This window comes from Scyliorhinus canicula, chromosome 2 (genome assembly GCF_902713615.1).
Source record: "Scyliorhinus canicula chromosome 2, sScyCan1.1, whole genome shotgun sequence".
Classification (NCBI taxonomy): Eukaryota; Metazoa; Chordata; class Chondrichthyes; order Carcharhiniformes; family Scyliorhinidae; genus Scyliorhinus; species Scyliorhinus canicula.
In genome coordinates this window covers 151,882,043-151,905,055 of record NC_052147.1, presented here as the reverse complement: position 1 = coordinate 151,905,055, position 23,013 = coordinate 151,882,043, and the positions used below count along the sequence as shown (strand labels likewise).

The following is a 23,013-nucleotide window of genomic DNA, read 5'->3' as shown; positions in this document are numbered from 1 at the left end:
TTAACAGGAGTGAAGTGGAGAGTCAATCTGTGGAGGACATCATGGGGAGAGCCTACTGGTGAGCGAGGCGTGGACCGAGAGAAGCTGGTTAAAGGGGGCCCACTAGGTCCCTGAAGGTTTCAACCACGACTGAAAGGAGCTGCATGGGTTTATGGAATGATTGTGGAGTGGAGGATGAGGAGGAGAACCCATGGCGTTTTGAGAGACTATGGGCAGAGCAGTTTTCGTATTTCTCGCATGTGCACTCGGTGTACTCCGGATTGATCTCTTTGTCTTAGATAAGACGCTGTTGGTGGGGGTGGTTGGATCGGAGTATTCAGCAATTGTGCTATCTGACCGCATGCTACATTAGGTGGACATGCAGATGGCGAAGGGGGAGGCTCAGCTGGCACAGTGGAGATTGGGTGTGGGATTCTTGGCGGATAAGGTGGTTTGTGAAAGAGTGAAGGTGGCCATCAGGAATTATCTGGAGCAGAATAAGACGGGGAAGGTTTCTGCCTCCACTGGGAGGAGCTGAAGGCAGTGGCAAGGGGGGAATATATATTGATTCAGGCTCACCAGGGAGAGGGTGGAGCGGGCTGAGAGGTTGAGGTTGGTAAAGGACATTCTGAGGGTGGATCGGAGATATTCGGTGGCGCCCGAGGAGCATTACTAAAGGAGAGGCAGAGGCTCCAGATGGAGTTTGGGTTGGTGTCCACAGGAAAGGCATAGGGGCAATTGGGTAAAGCCGGAGAGATGGTCACCGAATATGGGAGAAAGCAGGCAAGATGCTTGCACACCAGTTGAGGCAGTCAGTAGTGAGAGAAATTGGAAGGGTGAGAGGCGATAGGGCATGGTGGTATCAAAGCCAGAGGGGGATGAACGGGGTTTTTGAGGCTTTATACTGAAGATTGCAGGAATTGGAGTCTCCAGTGGGGGAAGAAGGGATGAGGCGGTTTTCAGACAGATTGGAGTTTTCAAGGGTTGAGGAGGTGAAGATGCAGGGACTGGGGGCCCTGACTGGGCTGAGGGAGGTCATGGATTGCGTGGGATCGATGCAGGTGGGGAAGACCCCATGTCTGGATGGGTTCCCAGTCGAGTTCTATACGAAGTTCGTGTTGGAGCTGGGTCCCTTTCTCGTGAAGATGTATAATGAGTCGATGATGAGGGAGAAGCTGTCCACACCCCCCATCTCAGTTTGAAGCGTAAACAAATTACTGCAATCCTTGTTTATGTAGCTATCACATAATTCCTCCTCCCTGTGATGGTGTAGGCATTAAAATACTTGTGGAAGCCAGTGAACTGTTGCTGACTGCCAGCATTATGGCCCGCTATTCTCACCTCTCACACAAACCTCAGTCGACCACTCTCTGTGTCCTTCACAGGCCCCAATCTCCAACAGTCCACTGCCAAAAATACCGCCCCACCTCCTCCTATTGGTCTTTGACAAAGCTTTGACAAAGAGTCATCCAAACTCGAAACATTAACTCCCTTTTCTCTCTGTCAGACCTGTTAAGGTTGCCCAGTATTTTCTGTTTTTGTTTCAGATTCCAGCATCCGCAGTAATCTGCTTTTATCCTCCAATTGGCCAGCGGAACAATGAGGCGTCGGGTGTGATGTTAGGAAAGTTAATCACCCATTGGATAATCTGGGTGCCAGTCATATGAAGCAAGGCAAAATGCTGCGGCTGCTGCCTGCATTCTCAACCTAAAAGCTGGTAGCGGCTGTTGGGCGCCTCTCCTGCGATCGGGAGCGCCACCACCGATCGCCCCACGACCCTCCCGACACCCGCCAGGGACTCACCCGCGGGATGTGACCCAGCTTATGAAAAACCCCAACTTAAAGTATGCTCAGAATAAATCCATACAATTCTATTGGAAACTAATACGATGGATGTATATCTCCAGAATATGAAGTTTGTAGGCAGAACATACTGAAATTACAAGGAGGCAGAGTAACAGCCTAAAACACAAAACAAAACTGAGACAACCCTAATAAGCTCAAAAATAACTTTCAAAAATTCACAGCGGAATGAATCTCTCTATGAAGCGTCAATAACCACTCAATATTTATATTTTTGGACATAAACTCTCTAGGGAATGTACTCTGCCTGAAAAATTCCCAAAAGACCATCAGTGTTTCAAAAAGGCAACATGGTAAAGAACGGTTCTTCTGCCACTAGAGGTGGCCATCATGCTTTTTGAATTCATGTTAAACTTTCAGAAAGAATACACATTACCCTTTTCACAACTTGGAAGGGATCACAGAATCCCTACAGTGCAGAAAGTGGCCATTCAGCCCATCAAGAGCAGCAACCCTCCAAAAGAGCACCATACCTAGGCCCACGCCCCCACCCTCTCCCCGTAACCCAGTAACCCCACCTAACCTTTTGGACACTAAGGGCCAATCCACCTAATCTGCTCATCTTTGGACTGTGGGAGGAAACTAGAGCACCCGGAGAAAACCCATGCAGACATGGGAGAATGTGCAAACTCCAGACAGACAGTCACCAGAGGCCAGAATTGAAACTGGGTCCCTGGCGCTGTGAAGCAGCAGTGCCAGCCACTGCAGGAAGCAAGATAAGGATGTTTGACTGTATAATACAAGAGGGTATTTTGTGGTACCAATGCATTAAGGAGGCAGGCGAGGAGTTTGGGGAATCGTAGATAAATGTCAACACATCTCAATCTTGTACATCAGTTTTGTTCCGATTAAGTATCTCGCAATATAATTTTGCTTATAGCAAATTGATATTATAGTCTTTGCGTACAATGTACACCAGTGTTCTTCAAACTTTTTTTCCGGGGACCCATTTTTACCAACTGGCCAACCTTCGGGACCCAACCCGGCCGACCTTCGCGACCCACACCGGCCGATTTGTGCAACCCACCATTTTCTCTTACCTTGTTTGCTGCTGACAAAAATGGAGGAAATGGTTTTGGGTCCCTTTGACCCTTGTACCCGCTCCTCCAATGGAACCTGTTGGATGAAGGTGAAGCCTTCCAGTGTTGGAAAGTATGGAGTCTCTATCTGTCCAAAGTTTTGCATTTTTTTCCGGTAAAACTTTATCAAATAAACCCCCCCCCCCCCTCTCCCCTCCCCCAGAACTTGTAAAAAAAAAAAATGAATAAAATAAATGAAAAAAATAAAAATTAAATGAATAAAATAAATGAGTCAAATGAATAAAACCCCTCCCGAACTTGGAAAATAAAAAGCTGCGACCGTTTTTTTAAAAAAAAGCAGCTCCTGTCAGCATCAGTGGGACCGAGGTGGAGATGGTTAGCAGTTTCAAATTCCTAGGGGGACACATCTCCAAAAATCTGTCCTGGTCCACCCACGTCGACGCTATCACCAAGAAAGCACAACAGCGCCTATACTTCCTCAGGAAACTAAGGAAATCTGGCATGTCCACATTAACCCTTACCAACCTTTACAGATGCACCACAGAAAGCATCCTATCTGGCTGCATCACAGCCTGGTATAGCAACTGCTCGGCCCAGGACCGCAAGAAACTTCAGAGAGTCGTGAACACCGCCCAGTCCATCAGACGAACCTGCCTCCCATCCATTGACTCCATCTATACCTCCCGCTGCCTGGGGAAAGCGGGCAGCATAATCAAAGACCCCTCCCACCCGGCTTACACACTCTTCCAACTACTTCCATTGGGCAGGAGATACAAAAGTCTGAGAACATGCACGAACAGACTAAAAAACAGCTTCTTCCCCGCTGTTACCAGACTCCTAAACGACCCTCTTATGGACTGACCTCATTAACACTACACCCCTGCATGCTTCATCCGATGCCAGTGTTATCTAGTTACATTGTGTACCCTGCGTTGCCCTTTGTATTTTCTTTTATTCCCTTTTCTTTTCATGTACTTAATGATCTGCTCGCAGAAAATACTTTTCACTGTACCTTGGTACACGTGACAATAAACAAAATCCTAAACAAAATCCTAATGCCTCAAATCCAATAAGACTCTTCTTCGGAACTTTTCAAAACTTAACATTTAGAGTCAAATTCGACTTGAAGTATCAACTGTTTCGCTCTCCACAGATGCTGCCAGACCTGGTAAGTTTTTCTAGCACTTTTTTTTTTGGAAGTGTCCTGGAATAATTCCCATGAATCTTTTCTGCACTCTTTCCAATGTCCATCCTGAATTACGGAGCCCAGGATTCAACACAACACTCCAGTTGAGGTTGAACCAGTGTTTGATAAAGGTTCGTCATAAATACATTGTTTTTGTACTTTATGCCTCTCTTTATTAAGCCCAAACACATTCTCAACCTGTCTGCCCCTTCCAACAATTTGTACAAATATACCCCGAGGCCCCACATCCCTTTAGTTACACCTTTCAATTAACGTGGTCTCCCTTCGCTCTTCCTACCAAAATACATCACTTCACAATTCTCAGCATTAAACTTAATCTGCCAATTGGCTGCCTGTTCTACCAGCTTGTCTATTTCCACTTGAAGCCTATCGATATCCTCCTCACAGTTCACAAAACTTGTGCTTTGAGTTATCTGCAAATTTTGAAATTGTGCCCTGTACACCAAAGCCTAGATAATTAATACACATCAAGAGAAACAGTGGCCCTGCTTTCAATCCCGGGGAACCCTAATGTAGGATCATCAAGTCCAAAAAGTCAATCGCTCACCATTACTCGCTGTTTTGTCTCATTCAGCCGCCTTCATATCCATGCTGCCTCTGTCCCTTTATTCCATCCGCTTCAACTTTGCTGGCAAGTTTATTATGTGGTACTTTATCAAACATCTTGAGGATTTCCATGTTCACAACATTAATCCCATTACCCTGATAAAACCTTTCAGTTACCTCACCAAAAAGACTCAATCAATTTAGTTAATCACAAATCCATCCTGGCTTTCCTCAATTAATCCACACTTGTCCAAGTGACTGTTAATTTTGTCCTGGATTATCGACTCTGTTCTGATTATGTGCTCAGGTCTCAGGACTGAGGCTGAAGGTAAAGAGCTTAGTACTGTATGATAAACTCAATTGTTACCAAGACCAGGGAGTTTATTTCAAAGTGGAGCTTACAGTATGTTAGTCATCATTTCAGTTACAACGTATGGCAACAACCGCATTCCTCACTTGTGATGCAAGCTCAAAGGTTTTTGGAGTAACAGCTGTTCTCAAATCAGTTGTAACGATTTTGGAATGTTGCTTTTTATACTCATGAGTCACACGGACTTGATTATTAATGTCAGCTAAACAATTAGTCATTCCAGTTTACATCATCTCGAGGGACACAGCTCCTTTTCATAGGGTAGGATCAGTCATTCTAAATAAATAAAAGTGCTTATCACCAACATGTGCGTGTCCAGGGGGTGAAGAAGGGCTTGTTATTTTACAACCAGGCTGCCTCAATCATTTCCTTTCCTAGAGGTTGCTTTAAAACAGACTATTCTAACAAAAGCAAAGCTCCAAGCAAGAAGTTTTCCATTTATGCAAATTTATGGATTAAAATTTGAATCGAACAGAACAATGTTATTTCTAATTCTACTGCAGTAAACAGTCATAACCTAAGTTTTCGCATGGGACATCACATTCAGATTCAGGTTCACCTCCCATGCTGTCAAATGGGCACAGCGTGGCTCCTGACCAGATGGATGGCCACGGTGAGTAGGTCAATCTAAAAACTCCCAAGGTTCTTGACACCTGCCGCATGTCCCATCTATCCTGTTCTCCTAGTACAGCACCCTTTATGAGGAAAGGTTGGAGAGTTTAGATGAGTAAGAGGTGACTTGACCGAAACCGTTAAGATCCTGTTCGGTATTGACAGGGTGGATGTGGAGAGGGTGTTTTTTCTTGTGGGAGAATCTAGAACTAGGGGTCATGGTTTAAAAATAAGGGGTCACTCCTTTAAGACAGAGATGAGAGGAATTTGTTTCTTAGGATTGAGAGTCTTTGGAACTCTCTTCCTCAAAAGGCAGTGAAAGCAGAACCTTTGAATATTTCTAAGGATGAGCTAGATGGATTCTTGATTAACAAGGGGGTGAAGGTTATTGTAAGTGTAGAGATCTTACACGATGGTGGAGCAGGCTCAAAGAGCCTAGTCCTGCTCCTAATTCGTATGTATGTTATGCACTTGTTTTAGAGGAGTATGCAACATGTTTTTAAAAACCCATATGTAATTCAAGAAACAACTCAGTTTACTGGTACCACACAAAGGCGACTACTAATTAGTGTGAGGAGGGAAATAAATATTCTTCCAAACACGAGAGGGGAAACCAGCAGTGGGGAAGATGGGTAAGATGTTCCTGTACGAGTAGGATCTTGGCTTTCTCCGAATTAGCCCATTACTGAGGCCTATCTTTGTGATATCTCAAAACTTCCAGATACCAATTTGCGCATCTGCAATACACGGCCAAATCCCAAGCCAATCCATATTATTTCCACTGATATGTGATCAGATACCTCGCAAAGTCTATTATAATAACTGTAATTCTAGGGGGAAATCCTGCACCCCGAAGCCCACACATCACACTCATCTGAGGCGGGATTCTCCCCTACCCGGCGTGACGGGGGGTCCCGGCATAGGGGAGTGGCGCCAACCACTCCAGGGTCGGGCCTCCCCAAAGGTGGGGAATTTTCCGCACCTTTGGGGGCTAGCCCCGCGCCGGAGCGGTTGGCACCAGAAGACCGGCGCAAAAAAACGGCGCATGGGGCCTTTCAGGCCCGCCGCCCGGCAGCAGGGCTGGCCGAAAGGCTTTCGCCGGTCGGCGCATGCGTCGGCTGTGAAGTCAGCGGCCAGCTGCCATTGATGTCACCACCGGCGCATGCGCGATGTGGGTTTCTCTTCCACTTCCGCCATGGTGGAGGCCGTGGCGGCGGCGGAGGAGAAAGAATGCACCCAGGGCACTGGCCCGGAGTCTGAGCGGGGGGCCCCGATCGCAGGCCTGGCCACCGTGGGGGCACCCCTCGGGGTCCGATCGCCGCGCCACCCCCCCCCCCCCCCCCCCCCACAGGACCCCGGTCGCGGCGCGGATCCCACCGCCACCGGAGGTGGTTCAAACCTCGGCGGCAGGAGAGGCCTCCCAGCGGTGGGACTTCAGCCCATCCAGGCCGGAGAATCGCCGCAAGGGCCTCGCCGATCGGAGTGGCGTGATACCCGCCCCCGCCAATTCCCGGGTGGCGGAGAATCTCTGCTACGGCGGGGGCGGGATTTTCGGCGGCCCCAGGCGATTCTCCAACCCTGCTGGGGGCTCGGAGAATTTCGCCCCTGGGCATCACTCATATTTATAGCCAAGCCCTAGATGCCCTCAAGGGGGCGGTTGTGAGCAATAGTCCACGTGGAGGAGATACAACTGCTACGTTGCTGGCTAACATTCCAATGAAACCTTGAAATAGCAAAGATTCTCTGTGCTGTTCTGAGCCAATTACTGCCGCCACCTGCTCCATCACTGTAAAAAGAAAAACACATATTTGGAAGGCCTTAATGGAATTTCTCCAATTTCAAACCATTTCACGTGTCATGAACCCAGGCTGTGAAGGTTATCAAGCGGAGGTTGTCAATTGGGTCTCCCAGTTATCCAGGATGACTACTTATACCAGGAATCCTACCAAACATGCCCTACATTGCAACCCAGACTGTATACCTTTGCCAAGAGGAGGATAATGTTGAACATAACACACCTTTCATCCTTTTTGCATCTCCAATATATCTCAGCTAATCTCTCCTGCACTTCTGAAGTAGACAGTGTATACTGCATCCGTATCAGCTGTTCTGCTGCTTTAAGCTCAAAGGTATTATTAACTGTGTCAATGCTACTGCCCTGGCTATGTGAGCCCTTGCAACCCCAGATGATGGCTTCAGCTTGCTGGAACTTCAGGCTGGAAGGAGAGTTGGATTAAAATAGGATTCATGCTGCTGTCTTTTTTTTTAAGCAGAGGTTCTACACCAGTCGCGGCACTGTAGCATAGTGGTTAGCATGGTTGCTTCACAGCGCCAGGGTCCCAGATTTGATTCCCAGTTTGGGTCACTGTCTGTGCGGAGTCTGCACGTTCTCCCCATGTATCTGTGGGTTTCCTCCGGGTGCTCCGGTTTTCTCCCACAGTCCAAAGATGTGCAGGTTAGGTGGATTGGCCATGCTGAATTGCCCTTAGTGTCCAAAAGGGTTGGGTGGGGTTACTGGGTTGTGGGGCTTGGGTGGGGTGCTCTTTCCAGTGGCCGGTGCGGACTCGATGGGCCAAGTGGCCTCCTTCTGCACTGCAAATTCTATGTTCTATGTTCAGTGATACGTTTTGTGATGTGCCTTCCGAAGCGGAGGCTCAATTACAGTCTCCCATACCCAGTGAAGTGAGTATGCTGCAAAACAAGTTTATGGAGTCCAGCAAGAAATATAAATAGTAAAATTACTTGGGCATTGTTTTTGTATATGAACGTGTTGTTTGCTCTCGTAAATCAAATGCTGCAAATGGCACTCAATTGAGAAATGGAGGAAAACATAATATACGGGCAATAGACACGTGCCTGAGAACATGCAAAAAACTCATTAAAAAGTCAATTCGCCCACATATCTGATCAAGTGGGACTGTGCATATCAAGTCTATTCCCTTCCCATTCGTTGCTCCTGCGTAGAATGTTAACCAACATAAAATGTTAACCTACACAGCAGACACCCACATACACCTACTCAATTTTAATTATTTTCCTTAACCATAATACAGGTCTAATATTCCCACTGATCAATCTATCTAAATATGTAAACGTAGCCACACTTACTACCTTGCAATCCCAGATGGAGTACTGTTACATAGGCCAAGCTAAGCTTCAAGCCATTTCTTCATCATACACAGGAAAGTATCAAAATGACTGCATTTCCAAGATGTTTAATTAGCTGTAAAGCATTTTGGGATGTTCTGAGATTGTGAGTAATTCAAATCAGCAATCAGCCACTTTCATTGCTCTAGCCACTACAAAGACATATATGCCAATTCCATAAGTTTAACCTTGAGGTTGCCATGCATTGGGCTTGAATAGCCTGCCACCAGTTAGTCTACACTTACGCAGACATATCAATGATTTCTAAGAAGCCAAGTAATTGAAAGTGCACCGGGGTAGCCATCGAGCACACATCGAACATTTGGGAATTATCACTGTGATTATTTACATAGCTGCAGCCCTTGCTGCCTTCAGACAAGAGCAGCATCGACAAACAGCTCAACACACACTGGGGCACATATCGTCATAGTAATTATCTCAACTTGTTCTCAAGCCTTGAATACAAAAGGCCCATTTGTGTTGGGCCACGCACTTAGTCAGCTATCTGATATGTCAAATACCAGGGGTATGTGCCAAAGTCTCAAAGGCTTAAAAAACAGACAGCATTTCAATCTCTGATTAACCAATTCCAAATTTATATGGTACCAAAGGGGATTACTGGGGTGACCAGCAGATAAGCAAATATTTTTGTTTGACAAAAACAAAAAACTCAATAGACCAGATTTCAGATAAGGAAACTGCCCTTATTTGCGTTATAACCTATTTATATCAAATATACGTATTAGATGGAAATCTTGATGTTCAGCATTTTCCATATTTGCTTCCACATTCTCTTTCATTTGTCTACTAGTCTGTGATCACTATTTTAGCCACACTATTTTTCAAAATTGCATCACCTCATTAGGTTATCATTCCTTTATCACTTTTCAATTTCCCGCATATTCATAATTCATCTGCCTCGACACATTTCAATTTATTCCTGAATTGCCTTTTAATCTTACACAGCACTTCAAGGTAAACATGGCTTCATCTTCGAATGCAGTTTACCCGCTACATAATTGCATGAACACCTTTTGCTTTCACTTCTCAATTTTATTTCCTGCTCTCTCCTTCTGCCTACAATCACTCATGTTAAGGCACAGGCTGAACATCTGTAGCACCTGGTCCAAGTGGTTACTCCTTAGAGGTAAATTCAGGCACTGTCAATGGGCTATTTAATTAAAGGGACATCACAGCGGAGTCCGATGCTGTGCCTTCTTCATCCACCATCCACCCAGATGCATTTTTTCAGCCGTCATTACAAATGGCAGCCTGGGTTGGCCGGTAATCTCTCTATATGCGAGAGGCAATGCCATCAGTTGTGGTGTCTCCATCGCTTCACCATGGCCAACATACCGTCCCATCTTTAACTATCATAGTACTGTATAAGACACAACAGCTGGCTCAAGGAATTGTCAAAAGGAATGCATTTATGTAGCGCCTTTCATAATCTCAGGACATTCCAAAGTTCTTAATAGCCAATCAAACATCTTTGAAGTACAGTCACTCTTGTCAAGTAGGGAATGTAACAGCCGAATTGTGCACAGCGAGATCCCACAAACAGTACCATTATAGTGACCACATTTTTTTCCACGGTGATGTCAATTGAAGGATAAATATTTGCATGCACACTGGATAGAATTCCACAGCTCTTTTTCAAAATGTTGCAATGGGCTCTTTTACATCCACTTAACACAGCAGATAGGGCCTGAATTTAATGTCTTACTCGATAAGTGGCATCTCCAACAATGCAGCCCTCTCTAAGCACTGCGATAGAAGTGTCAGCATCTGTGCTCAAATCTCTGGAGTGGAACTTGAAGCTACAACTTTCTGCCTCAAGAGGCAGAAGCATTCAAGCATATGAATTAGGATCAAGAGTAGGTCACTCGGCCCCTCAAACCTGCTCCACCGTTCAATAAGATCGAAACTGATCTGATTGTCACCTCAACTCCACATTCCCACCTACCTCAACATCTTGTTTATCAAGAATCTACCTTGCTCTGCCTTTAAAATATTCAAAGTCTCTACGTCCATCGTCTTTTGAGGAGGGGAGTTCCAGAGACTCGTGACCCTCACAGAAAACAAAATCTGTCTAAATGGGTGACCCCATATTTTTAAACAGTGACCCCTAGTTCTAGATTCTCTCAAGAGGAAACATCATCTCCACATCTACCCTGTCAACACCTCTCAGGATCTCAGGAGAGAGAGAGAGAGAGAGAGAGCTGACCGGTGGTTATTCAACCCAAGGGTCACCACACCTCAGGCGAGGGCAAGGTTGAAAAGGCAACATCAGCGGTACGGGAATTTAACCCATACTGTTGGCATTGCTCCGCATCACAACCCAACAGAGCTAACTGAAATCTTCTCTGAACTGCTTCCAATGTATTTGCATCCTTCCTTAAATAAGGAGACCAAAACAATACTCCAGATGTGGTCTCCCCAAAGCCCTGTATAACTGTTTTTTATTTAATTCCTCTTGCAATAAATTATAATATTCTATTAGGTTTCCGAATTATTTTCTGTACTGGCATACTAGCCTTTTGCAATTCATGCACTAGGACACCCAGACCCCTCTGTATCACCGAGCACTGCAATGTCTCACCATTATATAACATGCTTCTTTTTTATTCTTCTTGCCAAAATGGACAATTTTACATTTATCCACATTCTACTTCATTTGCCAGACCTTTGCCTTTTTACTTGGTCTATCTATATCCCTTTGTAGCCTCCTTATGCCCTCTTCACAACTTACTTTATGTACCTGCCTATCTTTGTTTCATCGCTCAAATTTAGCAACCATACTTTTGGCCCCTTCATCCAAGTCATTGATTTAAATTGTAAAACGTTGAGGGCCCGAGCACTGATCCCTGTGGCACACCACTCGTTACATCCCGCCAGCTAGAAAAACTACACATTTATGCTTACTGTTTCCTGTCAGCGAGCCAATTTTCTATCCATGCTCAATGTTTCCCCCTACACCATAACTTTTTATTTTCCGCAATAACCTTTTATCAAATGCCTTCTGGAAATCTAAGTACAGTACATCCACCAGTTCTTCTTTATCCACAGCACATGTAACTCTTTCAAAGAACTCCGATAAATTGGTTAAACATAATTTCCCTTTCAAAAAACTATGTTGACTTTGCCTCATTACCTTGAATTTTCCCAAGTGCCTTCCCATAACATCTTAAATAATAACTTCCAAGATTTTCCCTATGACAGACCTTAAGTTAACTGGCCTGCAGTTCCCTGCATTATCACGTTCCCTTTTTGAATCAAGGAGTTATATTCACTATTTTCCAATCTAATGGAACTTCCCCTGAACCTAGGGAATTAATGCAATCAGCACAACCAGTTTTTTTTAAAATAAAATTTTTTATTGACGACCCCCCCCCCCCCCCCCCCCCCCCCCCCCCGCCCCCGACGCTTCAATTCACTTTAAAGAAGTCGATAAACGGCTTCCACCTCAGGGTGAACCCCTCTTCCACCCCAAGTACGGTGAACTTAACTTTTAAGGGCGGCACGTGGCACAGTGGTTAGCATTGCTGCCTGCGGCACCGAGGACCCGGGTTCAAATCCCAGCCCTGGGTCACTGTCCGTGTGGAGTTTGCACATTCTCCCCGTGTCTGCGTGGGTTTCACTACCACAACTCAAAGGTGTGCAGGGTAGGTGGATTGGCCACGCTAAATTGTCCCTTAAAAAAACCCAACTGTATCCAGGTGCAAAAATTCTGCCAGGTCACACACATACCCTCGCCTTTGACGGCTCCGAGTCCCGCCAACTTAACAAAGTCCGTCACTGGGCTATCAGGGAGGCAAAGACCAAGACATCTGCCTCTCGGCCCACCTGAACTCCTGAACTTTCGACTTTCCGATTATCGCCAACCCTACACCCGGATCTTTGGATCGTACATCCAAAAACCTCTTCCAAAACCCCCTCAATATCGGACACACCCAAAACATATGCAAATGGTTTGCCGGCCCTCCCACCTATCCTCCATCCCCGAAAAGACTCGGTTCATCCTCGAGACCGTCACGTGGGCTCTGTGCACCATTTAAACTGGATGAGGCTTAACGTCGCACACGATGAGGAAGCATTCACCCTCCACAGGGCTTCCCTTCACACCCTGGCCCCCAACTCCACCCCCAGCTCTGCCTCCCAATTGCATCTGACCTCTTCCACAGGAATGCCCTCCCTATCCATCAGCTCTCCATATATATCAGCCATTCTCCCCTCCCCAATGTCATCCCCGGATAACAACCTGTCTTGCAGCCCTTTTCTAACAAAGCCCCTGACCTGCAGATACCTGAACCTGTTCCCTTCGGCAACTGATACATCTTCTCAAGATCCTCCAGGCCTGCAAACCTTTCCTCCCAGACACAAACAAGTTCCAAAAATACTATATCCCTACCTGCCGCCACCCCCAGAACCTCACGTCCAGCCCCGCCGACACAATAACCCGCCTATGGTTATCACATATTGGTGCCCACAGCGACATGCCTTCCAGTCCAAAGTGTTTCCTACACTGGTTCCAAACCTTCAATGCTGATACCACCACCATGCTCACGGAATATCAGATCGGCGAGAACAGAAAGAGCGGCAACAAGCGTGCCCTCAAATTGGTCCCTCTACACGACACTGCCTCCACCTGCCAAGACCAACCCGTCCTCCATCACCCCATTTCCTAACAACTGCGACGTTTGCTGCCCAACAATGTGGAGGCCTTGACGTCCGCTGCATTATTCAGCTCTACATAGTTTCAAATGGCCGCCCTTGCCCTTTCACAGATCCTTTCCACCAATAATCCCACATCCAGCCTCCACTGCAGCCGCTGAGCCTCCCCCGTATCACCCATAGATTCACCCAGTGCAGCATGTGGTCAGAAACCACGATCACCGAATACTCGAAACTAACCACCCCTGCCAACAGCGCCTTATCCAATAAAAGGAACTCTATCCGAAGTACACCCAGTGCACATGTGAAAAGTACGAAAACTCCTTCACCCTCAGCCTCCCAAACTGCCACAGGTCCAACCCTCCCATACGTTCCATGAACCCCATCAACTCTTTCGCCATAGCTGAAACCTTCAGTGACCAAGGGCACGGCTGGTCTAACCTAGGTTCCAGAACCATATTGAAATCTCTCCCCATAATCAGCCGGTGCGTGTCCAGATCCGGTATATTCCCTAAAACCCGCCTCAAAAAATCCACGTCATCCCAGTTTGGGACATAAACATTCACTAGCACCACTGGTGTCCCCTCCAACTTCCCGCAAACCATCACGTGCCTGCCCCCAGGGTCGGCTAGGATACCGCGGACCTCAATGACCACCCTCATGTTCACCTCGTCTTCACTTCCAACCTGCGCCACCCATCCCTTCCTCAGCCTCATCTGTTCCCCCAGCTTTAGGTGGCCTGTTCAGACCCCGCGCATTCCACGTAAGCAACCGGGTTGGGGGGCTTCCTGCCGCCCTTCCTTGCCGGTCAGCCATATCCCTCCTTTACCCAACTTCCTCAGGTCCTTTCCCTGCACTCCTCCGCGCCCTTCCCAAGATGTCCACCGACATCCCTACTTAACCAACTGCGCTACACCAACATTTCCCACGTCAGTATTCCTTCCCACCCCTCCCCTCCACCCGATAACCAAACAGAAAATCAACCCATCTCCCCCTCCCCACTCCCTCCTCCTGTCAACCCCCACTTCACTCCCGTTAACTCGCCAACCAGCTAGCATGGTGGCCCCCGCCCAGGGGCTCTGTCTAGCCCCCTTCTCCAAATCGGCCCTTCACCGCCAACACCCCAAAACCCAAACATAAAAGAAAGCACACTCACCCTCCCATTCTCATTAAAATCACCAATCCACCTATCCAGTGAACCCACATTCTCCACGTTGAACATCTCCACGGTTCTGTGTCCTCACACTTCTCCCAGTCCATGGTCTCTTATAAACTCACGTGCCTCCTCCGGCATATCAAAACAAAACTCCCGATTCGGATGCTTGACCCACAGATGAGGATACAGCACCTCAAACTTCACCCGTTCCTTGTAGAGGCAGCCTTGATCCGGTTGTAGACTGCTGGCCGCTTGGCCAACTCCACACCCAGGTTCAGGTATATTCTCAGCTCACTCCCCTCCCAAGTGCACTTCTTCGACTGCCTTGCCCATTTCATAATTTTCTCCTTATCGAGAAAACAATGCAGCCTCACCACCATTGCCCTCGACTTCCCCCATATTCGGCCTCCTCCTCAGTGCCCTGTGCGCCTGATCATCCTCGAGGGTGCGGTCAAAGACCCCCTCCCCCATCAGCTTCTCCAGCATATTTGCCATATATTTAGTGGCCTGCACACCTCTGACCCGCTCAGGCATCCCCACATTCCGGAGATTCTGCCTCCTGGAGCAATTCTCAAGGTCATTGGAACACAGGAACATAGCAATTCAGCCCTTCGAGCCTGCTCCACCATTCACTCAGATCATAGCTGACTTCTTCGTGGTCTCAAATCCACCTCCACCTACCTGTTCACCATATCCCTTTAACCCAATTTTAAATCAGCAATATATCTATCTCCTTCTTGAAGCCATTTAATGGCTCCACCACATTACGAGGCAGTGAGTTCTACAAATTCACTGCTCTCTGCGAGTAGTTTCTCCTCATCTCAGTTCTAAATCTACCGCCTCTCAACCTGTATCTGTGACCTCTCGTTCTAGACTGCCCTACAAGGGGGAGCATTTGGTCTACGTTTACTTTATCATTCCCTTTTAGTATTTTATATACCTCGATCAGATCCTCTCTCACCTTTCTAAATTCCAGCGAGTTTAGAAGCCCAAACTGTTTATTCTCTCCTCAGAGATCAACCCTTTCAACCCCGGAATTAATCCGTTGAACCTCCTCTGAACTGCCTCCAATGCCACCACATTCTGCTATTCATGAACAAAGACTCCCAGATCCCTCTGCCCAGACACAATTTGAATCTGCTTTCCATTTAGATAATAATTTGCCTTTCTACTTTTTCAACCAAAATGGATAACTTTATACTTATGTACATTAAACTCAATCCTCCAAATTTTGTCCCAATCTCCGAGCCTATCTATTTCCATCTGTAAAATCTTTACCTTCTCTTCACTGTCTACTTTCCCACCTCTTTTAGTATCATCGCAAATTCTGTTATGTTACACTCTGTCTTTGCTTGCAGATCATTTGTATAGATTGTAAACAGTTGAAGCCCAAGGACTTTGGGCAGCATGGTAGCATGGTGGTTAGCATAAATGCTTCACAGCTCCAGGGTCCCAGGTTCAGTTCCCGGCTGGGTCACTGTCTGTGCGGAGTCTGCACGTCCTTTCCGTGTGTGCGTGGGTTTCCTCCGGGTGCTCCGGTTTCCTCCCACAGTCCAAAGATGTGCGGGTTAGGTGGATTGGCCATGCTAAATTGCCCTTAGTGTCCTAAAAAAAATAAGGTTAATGGGGGGGGGGGTTTACTGGTATAGGGTGGATACGTTGGCTTCAGTAGGGTGATCATTGCTCGCCACAACATCAAGGGCCGAAGGGCCTGTTCTGTGCTGTACTGTTCTAAATCTAAATCTAAATCTAAATCTAAATCTTCCAGACTGACCCTGCGGCACCCCGCTAGTTACAGTTCACCAGCCAAAGAAGGATCCATTTATCTCAAGCAACTGCTTTCTGTCAGTCAGCTAATCCTCAATCCATTCTAGAATTCTACCCCCAGTCCCCTGCGATCTCATGTTGTGGATCAGTGTTTTGTGGCACCTTGTTTTCTGGAAGTCCAGCTATACCACATCCACAGGCTCCCCCGTATCCACCTTGCTGGTTACATCCCCAAAGAACTCAAGTAAGTTTGTCACGTTGACAATGGTGGATTGAACTTTGTCTTTCCAAATGTTCAGTTATCTCCTCCTTAATGATTGATCCCAGCAACTTCCCCACTACAGAGGTCAAACTAACTGGTATATAGTTTTCTACTTTTTGCCTTTCTCCATTTTTGAATAAGGGTGTCACATTAGCATGGTTCCAATCCACCGGAACCCTTCCAGAATTTCAGGAATTCTGAAATATCACAACCAATGCACCCACCAACTCTGTTGCTACCTCCCTTAATACCCTAGGTTGCAAGCCATCAGGTCCAGGAGACTTATCTGCCTTTAATCCCATTAGTTTATTCAATATCGTCTCCCTCGTGATGGTTATTGCACCAGGTTCTTCTGCATGAACTGTAGCTTTTGGAATTTTTAAATTATCTTTTACCGTGAAGACAGAGGCAAAATATTGGTTCAGTGACCTCCAGCTTCTCCCTAAACCTCTTGTGGCTACCCAGCATCAGCACCATCTCTGCCTCCAGCAAGGCCAGTGGGTACTTCCCCATAGACTCCTCCAGTCACTGAATCCCTACAGTGTAGGAGGTTGTCTATTCGGCCCATCAAGTCTGCATCGGCCCTCCGAAGAAGCATGCCACTGAGGCCCACTCCCCTGCCCTATACCCACAACCCGACCAAACCTACATATCTTTACACACCCAGGGGCAATTTAACATGGTCAATCCACCTAACTGAGAGGAAACAGGAGGATCCGGAGGAAACCCACGCAGACACAAGGAGGATGTGCAAGCTCCACACAGTCACCCAAGGCTGGAATTGAACCCTGGTCTCTGGTGCTGTGAGGCAGCAGTGCTAACTACTGTGCCATCATTTAAATTGAATTTGAATTAAATTCAACATGTTATTTGCAGGGGTAGCACGGTAGCACAGTGGTTAACATAGTTGATTCGCAGCTCCAGGGTCCCAGGTTCGACTCCTAGCTTGGGTCACTGTCTGTGCAGAGTCTGCACATTCTCCCCATGTCTGCGTGGGTTTCCTCCGGGTGCTCTGGTTTCATCCCACAGTCCAAAGATGTTAGGTGGATTGGTTAAAATAAATTATCCTTAGTGTCCAAAAAGGTTAGGTGGGGTTACTGGGTTACGGGTATAGGGTGGAGGTGAAGGCTTAAGTGGGGTGCTCTTTCCAAGGGCCGGTGCAGACTCGATGGGCCGAATGGTCTCCTTCTACACTGTATAATTCTATTCTACGATTTCATAACAACGGTCTTTCCCTTGAACTCGTCTGGATGCTTAGGCTTTCACGGGACTGTTAGGCACATTTAATCCCCTCCTACAAAAGTTGGTGGCCATAATCTAAAGCAGTAACTTCTTTTCTTATGCCATCAAGCCTGTTAATTTATACAACATATGTTCTTAGTTTAAATAGAGATAAATGGTATTCCTGCAATTCTGTCAGCAAGGCCAGTAAGCCTACTTGTGACACTATTTTTAAAAATAAATTTAGAGTACCCAATTCATTTTTCCAATTAAGGGGCAATTTAGCATGGCCACTCCACCTACCCTGCACATCTTTGGGTTGTGGGGGCGAAACCCACGCAGACACGGGGAGAATGTGCAAACTCCACACGGACAGTGACCCAGAGCCGGGGTCAAACCTGGGACTCGGCGCCTTGAGGCAGCAGGGCTAACCCACTGCACCACCGTGCTGCCCTACTTGTGACACTAATAAACATTATTATTATTATGTTGCCCATTCCTAATTGCTCTTGAATGAGTGCTCAGTCATTTCATGGGCAGCTAAGAGTGGATCTGGAGTCACATGTAGGCCAGACCAGGTAAAGACTGCAGATTTCCTTCCCCAAAGGGAACAATCGATGATAGTTTTGTGGTCACTATTACTGCTACATTCCAGATTTTATTAATTGAATTTAAATTCCACCTGCTGCCATGGTGGGGTTTGAACCCGTGTCTCGAGAGCATTGACCAGTGTCATTACCAATATGCCAGCATCACCCCACTGAGACTCATATGCTTAAATCAATTGCCCACAAAATCTGGAAAGAGCTGCTTCTCTGGCACTCAGTTGGTACAATGTATTTGTGCCCGACATTACCAACTGGAATGAAATGAAAAAAATGAAAATTGCTTATTGTCACGAGTAGGCTTCAATGAAGTTACTGTGAAAAGCCCCTAGTCGCCACATTCCGGCGCCTGTCCGGGGAGGCTGGTACGGGAATTGAACCGTGCTGCTGGCCTGCTTTAAAAGCCAGCAATTTAGCCGAGTGAGCTAAACCAGTTGTGTGGGTTGTGATCACATCTGCAATTCCACACAGTAAATTACTGATATCAATGAGTGCTACCCTCCAACAAAAGGGGAATATAAAGCAACGGAGTCAATCCTCAGATTAAGGAAGGGTGGATAGAGACCCAAGAAGGACTCTTTCAATTGCTCCATTGTGGCATCACCGTTTGGTGAAAAATAACACAATACCATCTGAAGAGGAGAGAATAGGGGTGGGGGCAGAAGACATTAGGAGAAAATAGTTTAACAGATACAACCTGAGCAGTGCAAAATATATTTAAATAAATGTAGCATACTTACGGTAAAAGAAAGGGATGAACTCCACAGTCAGACAAGCTGCTTTATACTTCTGTCGGCTCTTCTCCACTGCACTGACTACTTCACTAGAAAAGGACAAGAGGGAATGTTACAATTAGTAACAAACTCAAAGGATCGCTGAGATTAAGAAGCTCTGCTGGAGAAACGATGGCTGTTCTGCAATTTGTCTTAGTTATTCTGAATTAGGGTCGGTAGTACATTTCACAAATATATCGAGGGACTCAAATGATTTCAAAGCAAAAGCATCAGTTTGAATATCTTTTGAACTTCATCGAGTGACAGTGAACATATTTTTTATAAATTTTTTTTTGTCATCAACCTTTTATGTGTCCACTTCATTCAACTGATCTCATGCCCTTCTCAGAGATCATTAGGGATGGGCAACAAATGCTGGCCTAGCCAGCGATGTCCACATCCCATGAATTGATTTTTAAAAATTGTCAGTTAATTTTGGACAACGAATTACCAAATCAAATTAGAACAATGGAAGGATGCAGCACAGAAAGTGACCTTTCAGTCCACCGTGCCCTGCTAGCTCTTTGAAACATCAATTAGTCCAGTGCCCATAGTCCTATGTACTATATCATGGTTCGCCTGGAAAAAAAACTATTCCTGAAATTTGTGATTCTTCATCTCCAGATGCGTTTTTCTGGGGAGATGTGGGGGTAATTCCTGTGCTGGTGGTGCAGCATGGACGGGCTTGAGAGCTGAGAATTACTCCACCCTCAAAATAGGCTTACCAACTCAAGATTGGTCTGGAGCCTCCAGGAATTGAAGATCAATCTCCAGGATGCTGCCATGTGCAACCATAGAACCAGAGAATCCCCAGATCAGAAGGAGGCCATTCGGTCCATCGAGTCTGCACCGACCCTCTGAAAGAGCAATCTATCTAGGCCCACTCCCCGCCCTATCACCGTAACCCCACCTAACCTGCTCATCTTTAGACACCAAGGGGAAATTTTAGCATGGCCAATCCACCTAACCCTGGAGAAGGATCATCGGGACACTAAAAACATTTAGCAGTTTTCTTTGCCCATTTCTCTTCATCAGGTATAAACATGGTGAAAATGGCGATGGGGAAGGTTGTCCTGTAGACAGGTCATTTGGACTCAAAACGTTAATTGTTTCTCTCCACAGGATCTGACTGACCTGCTGTGTTTATCCAGCAGTTTCTGTTTTTTTATTTCCTATTTCCAGCATCCGCAGTACTCTGCTTTTATTTGCGCTTACAGTCCCATTCCAGTGTGTAGGGTTGCAATTCATGAGGCAACTATATCACAGCTCAGGGAGTTAATCAGTCTAGTTCTGAATTATGGGCTGCTGAGTCTTGCTTAAACTCAATTCACACAATAGCTTGGCTTCTGACCGGGTATGTACTTCATAGGTCCGAGTCAGGTTTGAACACACGGCTACTATACAACTGCAGCAGCTCACTGCCAGTTAATTTAAAGATGTGCTGCTGAAAAGCAAGCAAGAAGTACTTGGATGTCAAGAAGAAACAGATTGTGACATTCTCTGAAAAGCACTCAGCTGCAGATCTCAATCGTGAAGAACTGATTTTCTCACATCAGATCACGGTTAACACTCACAAAAAAAAATCTTACCATACCAATCAGACAATTTAGTTTGTCAAAAATTAGAACCAGCCAAAAGATTGAACAGGTCCAGCAGAAAAGTGCTTTCTAATCAAAGATTACTTCTTATTGAAAAAAATAATCCCTGAAGTATTTAATTAGGCGCCATTTCAATAAAATGACAGCTGGACACCATCCGAAAAGTTACCGTGCCAGTGTTCAAGGTCTTCAAGGCATCTTAATTTGTCAGTAATGTTGTTGCTAAAAACATTCTTTCGTGGTTTGGTTTCATGAACAAACAGGTTCAATAAAGGCTATTCAGCCTCATCCAGCCCGCTCTGTAAAAGCATTTCTCTCTCCGTCCATCCCTTCACCACAGCAACAAGACCAGATCTATTTGAATGCATTCACTCTCCTTAACAACAAAACCAGATCCCTCTGGATCCATACACTCTAGCAAGAAAACAGATCTCCAACTGCTCTTTTATGCAATCAAATCAGATTCCATTATATCATGTGGGGATTGGGGTAATACTTTTAGAATAAGTATAGAAATCTTTCACAGGGGTTCTTAAAGGGTAAGCACTTTCCTTTCAAGATACATCATTAAATTAAATGAAATTAAATGAAATGAAAATCGCTTATTGTCACGAGTAGGCTTCAATGAAGTTACTGTGAAAAGCCCCTAGTCGCCACATTCCAGCGCCTGTCCGGGGAGGTTGGTACGGGAATCGAACCGCGCTGCTGGCCTGCTTGGTCTGCTTTAAAAGCCAGCGATTTAGCCCAAGTTCAATCAATAATTTATCCACACATTATAGCATTGTGCCAGCAATGAGTACTTTCAGCACATACAGGACTATAATCACAGGCACTGACTGATGTGAGATATAACTTTGTTAACTGGAATTTAAAATACATGTCTGTCATTTCTATTTCAGCAAATCATACATGACACCTTAAACAATGAATCTATTTGATTATAGACCACCGATATGTTCATGCACCCAGGCTGCAATCTAACTGCCATTAATGCACATAATGAAAAACATTTAAACATTATGAGAACAAATGTTCGGCAACGTACAATTATAATGTGACAGAGCTGAATGCCCCAGAAAAATTTGCATTTGGCCCTATTAGGATTTATGATAAGGGTGACAACTGATCACTTCTCCCTCTAACAAAATAATCTACAAAAGTAATAATGTACACTGTGCTGCACAATGCAGGAGTTGAGAAATATATTTTAACTGGATGTAATTTAAAACCCTATATTCTAGCTGAAGTCAATTAGATTGTTTGTTGCCGGCATCTAACACCTACACACCTATGCACACACACACCTACGTGCACACACACACACACACCTACGCACACACACACACACACACCTACGCACGCACACACACCTACGCACGCACACACACCTACGCACGCACACACACCTACGCACGCACAAAACCTCTGCATCTCAGATATTTCAAACATTGTCATTTTGTGGAAACATTTCTGCTGGTAGTTTGGCCAATTATTTTAAATCTGTGAACACTCGTTACCAACCCCACTTACTAGAGGAAACAATTCTCCCTTTACAGCTCAGCGGATGCCCCTCATCATTTTGAATGTCACCAATAGGTCTCCCCTTAATCTTGCCCACTGTAAGAACAATGCTGCTTCTCTGCTTTACTGAATGAATGCCATCATCCTCGTTATACCTCCCCTTGCACTTTCTCCAGAACAGCCAGCCTAAAAAGCGGTGCCAAGACCTGAACTCAATACTCCAGCTGAGGCCTAACTAGAGTTCAGTAAAGGTTTAGCATGACTTACTTATTTTTGCATTCGATTCCCCTTTTTACAAAGCCAAGAATCCCGGAGGCTCTCTTAGCCACCTTACCGACTAGCTAGCACATTCAACGATCTGCGAATATGCACCTCCAGGTCACTTTTTGTTCCCCTCTTAGAAAACACCATTTAGAGTACATTACCTCTCCATGTTGTTTCTCCTGAAGTCCATCACTTCACACTTATCCACACTGAAATTGTCTTATGTATCTGCCCTGTGTCTATCCATTACACTAGTCTGCCTATGCCCTCCTGATGTGTGCTACTATTTATTATGTTGCCAGCTTTTGTATCATTCGCAAACATCAAAATTAAGCAATGGTCTTAATATCAACTCTCGGATACCCCACAGCTTGCGTCTCTTCAATAAGAACATTTACCACTACTCTG

General features: G+C 45.8%; 1 protein-coding gene across 5 annotated transcripts in view; it reads right to left on the bottom strand.

The window, feature by feature from the left end:
- The window catches only part of nbeal1 (neurobeachin-like 1), a 355,441-nt gene that overhangs the window by 199,533 nt on the left and 132,895 nt on the right, over positions 1 to 23,013 (bottom strand). For all 5 annotated transcript variants that reach the window (XM_038787846.1, XM_038787851.1, XM_038787847.1 and 2 more), the window contains exon 6: positions 19,190 to 19,272. In XM_038787846.1, coding sequence (XP_038643774.1) covers positions 19,190 to 19,272 — 83 coding nt within the window. The remainder of the gene's footprint in view (positions 1 to 19,189; positions 19,273 to 23,013) is intronic.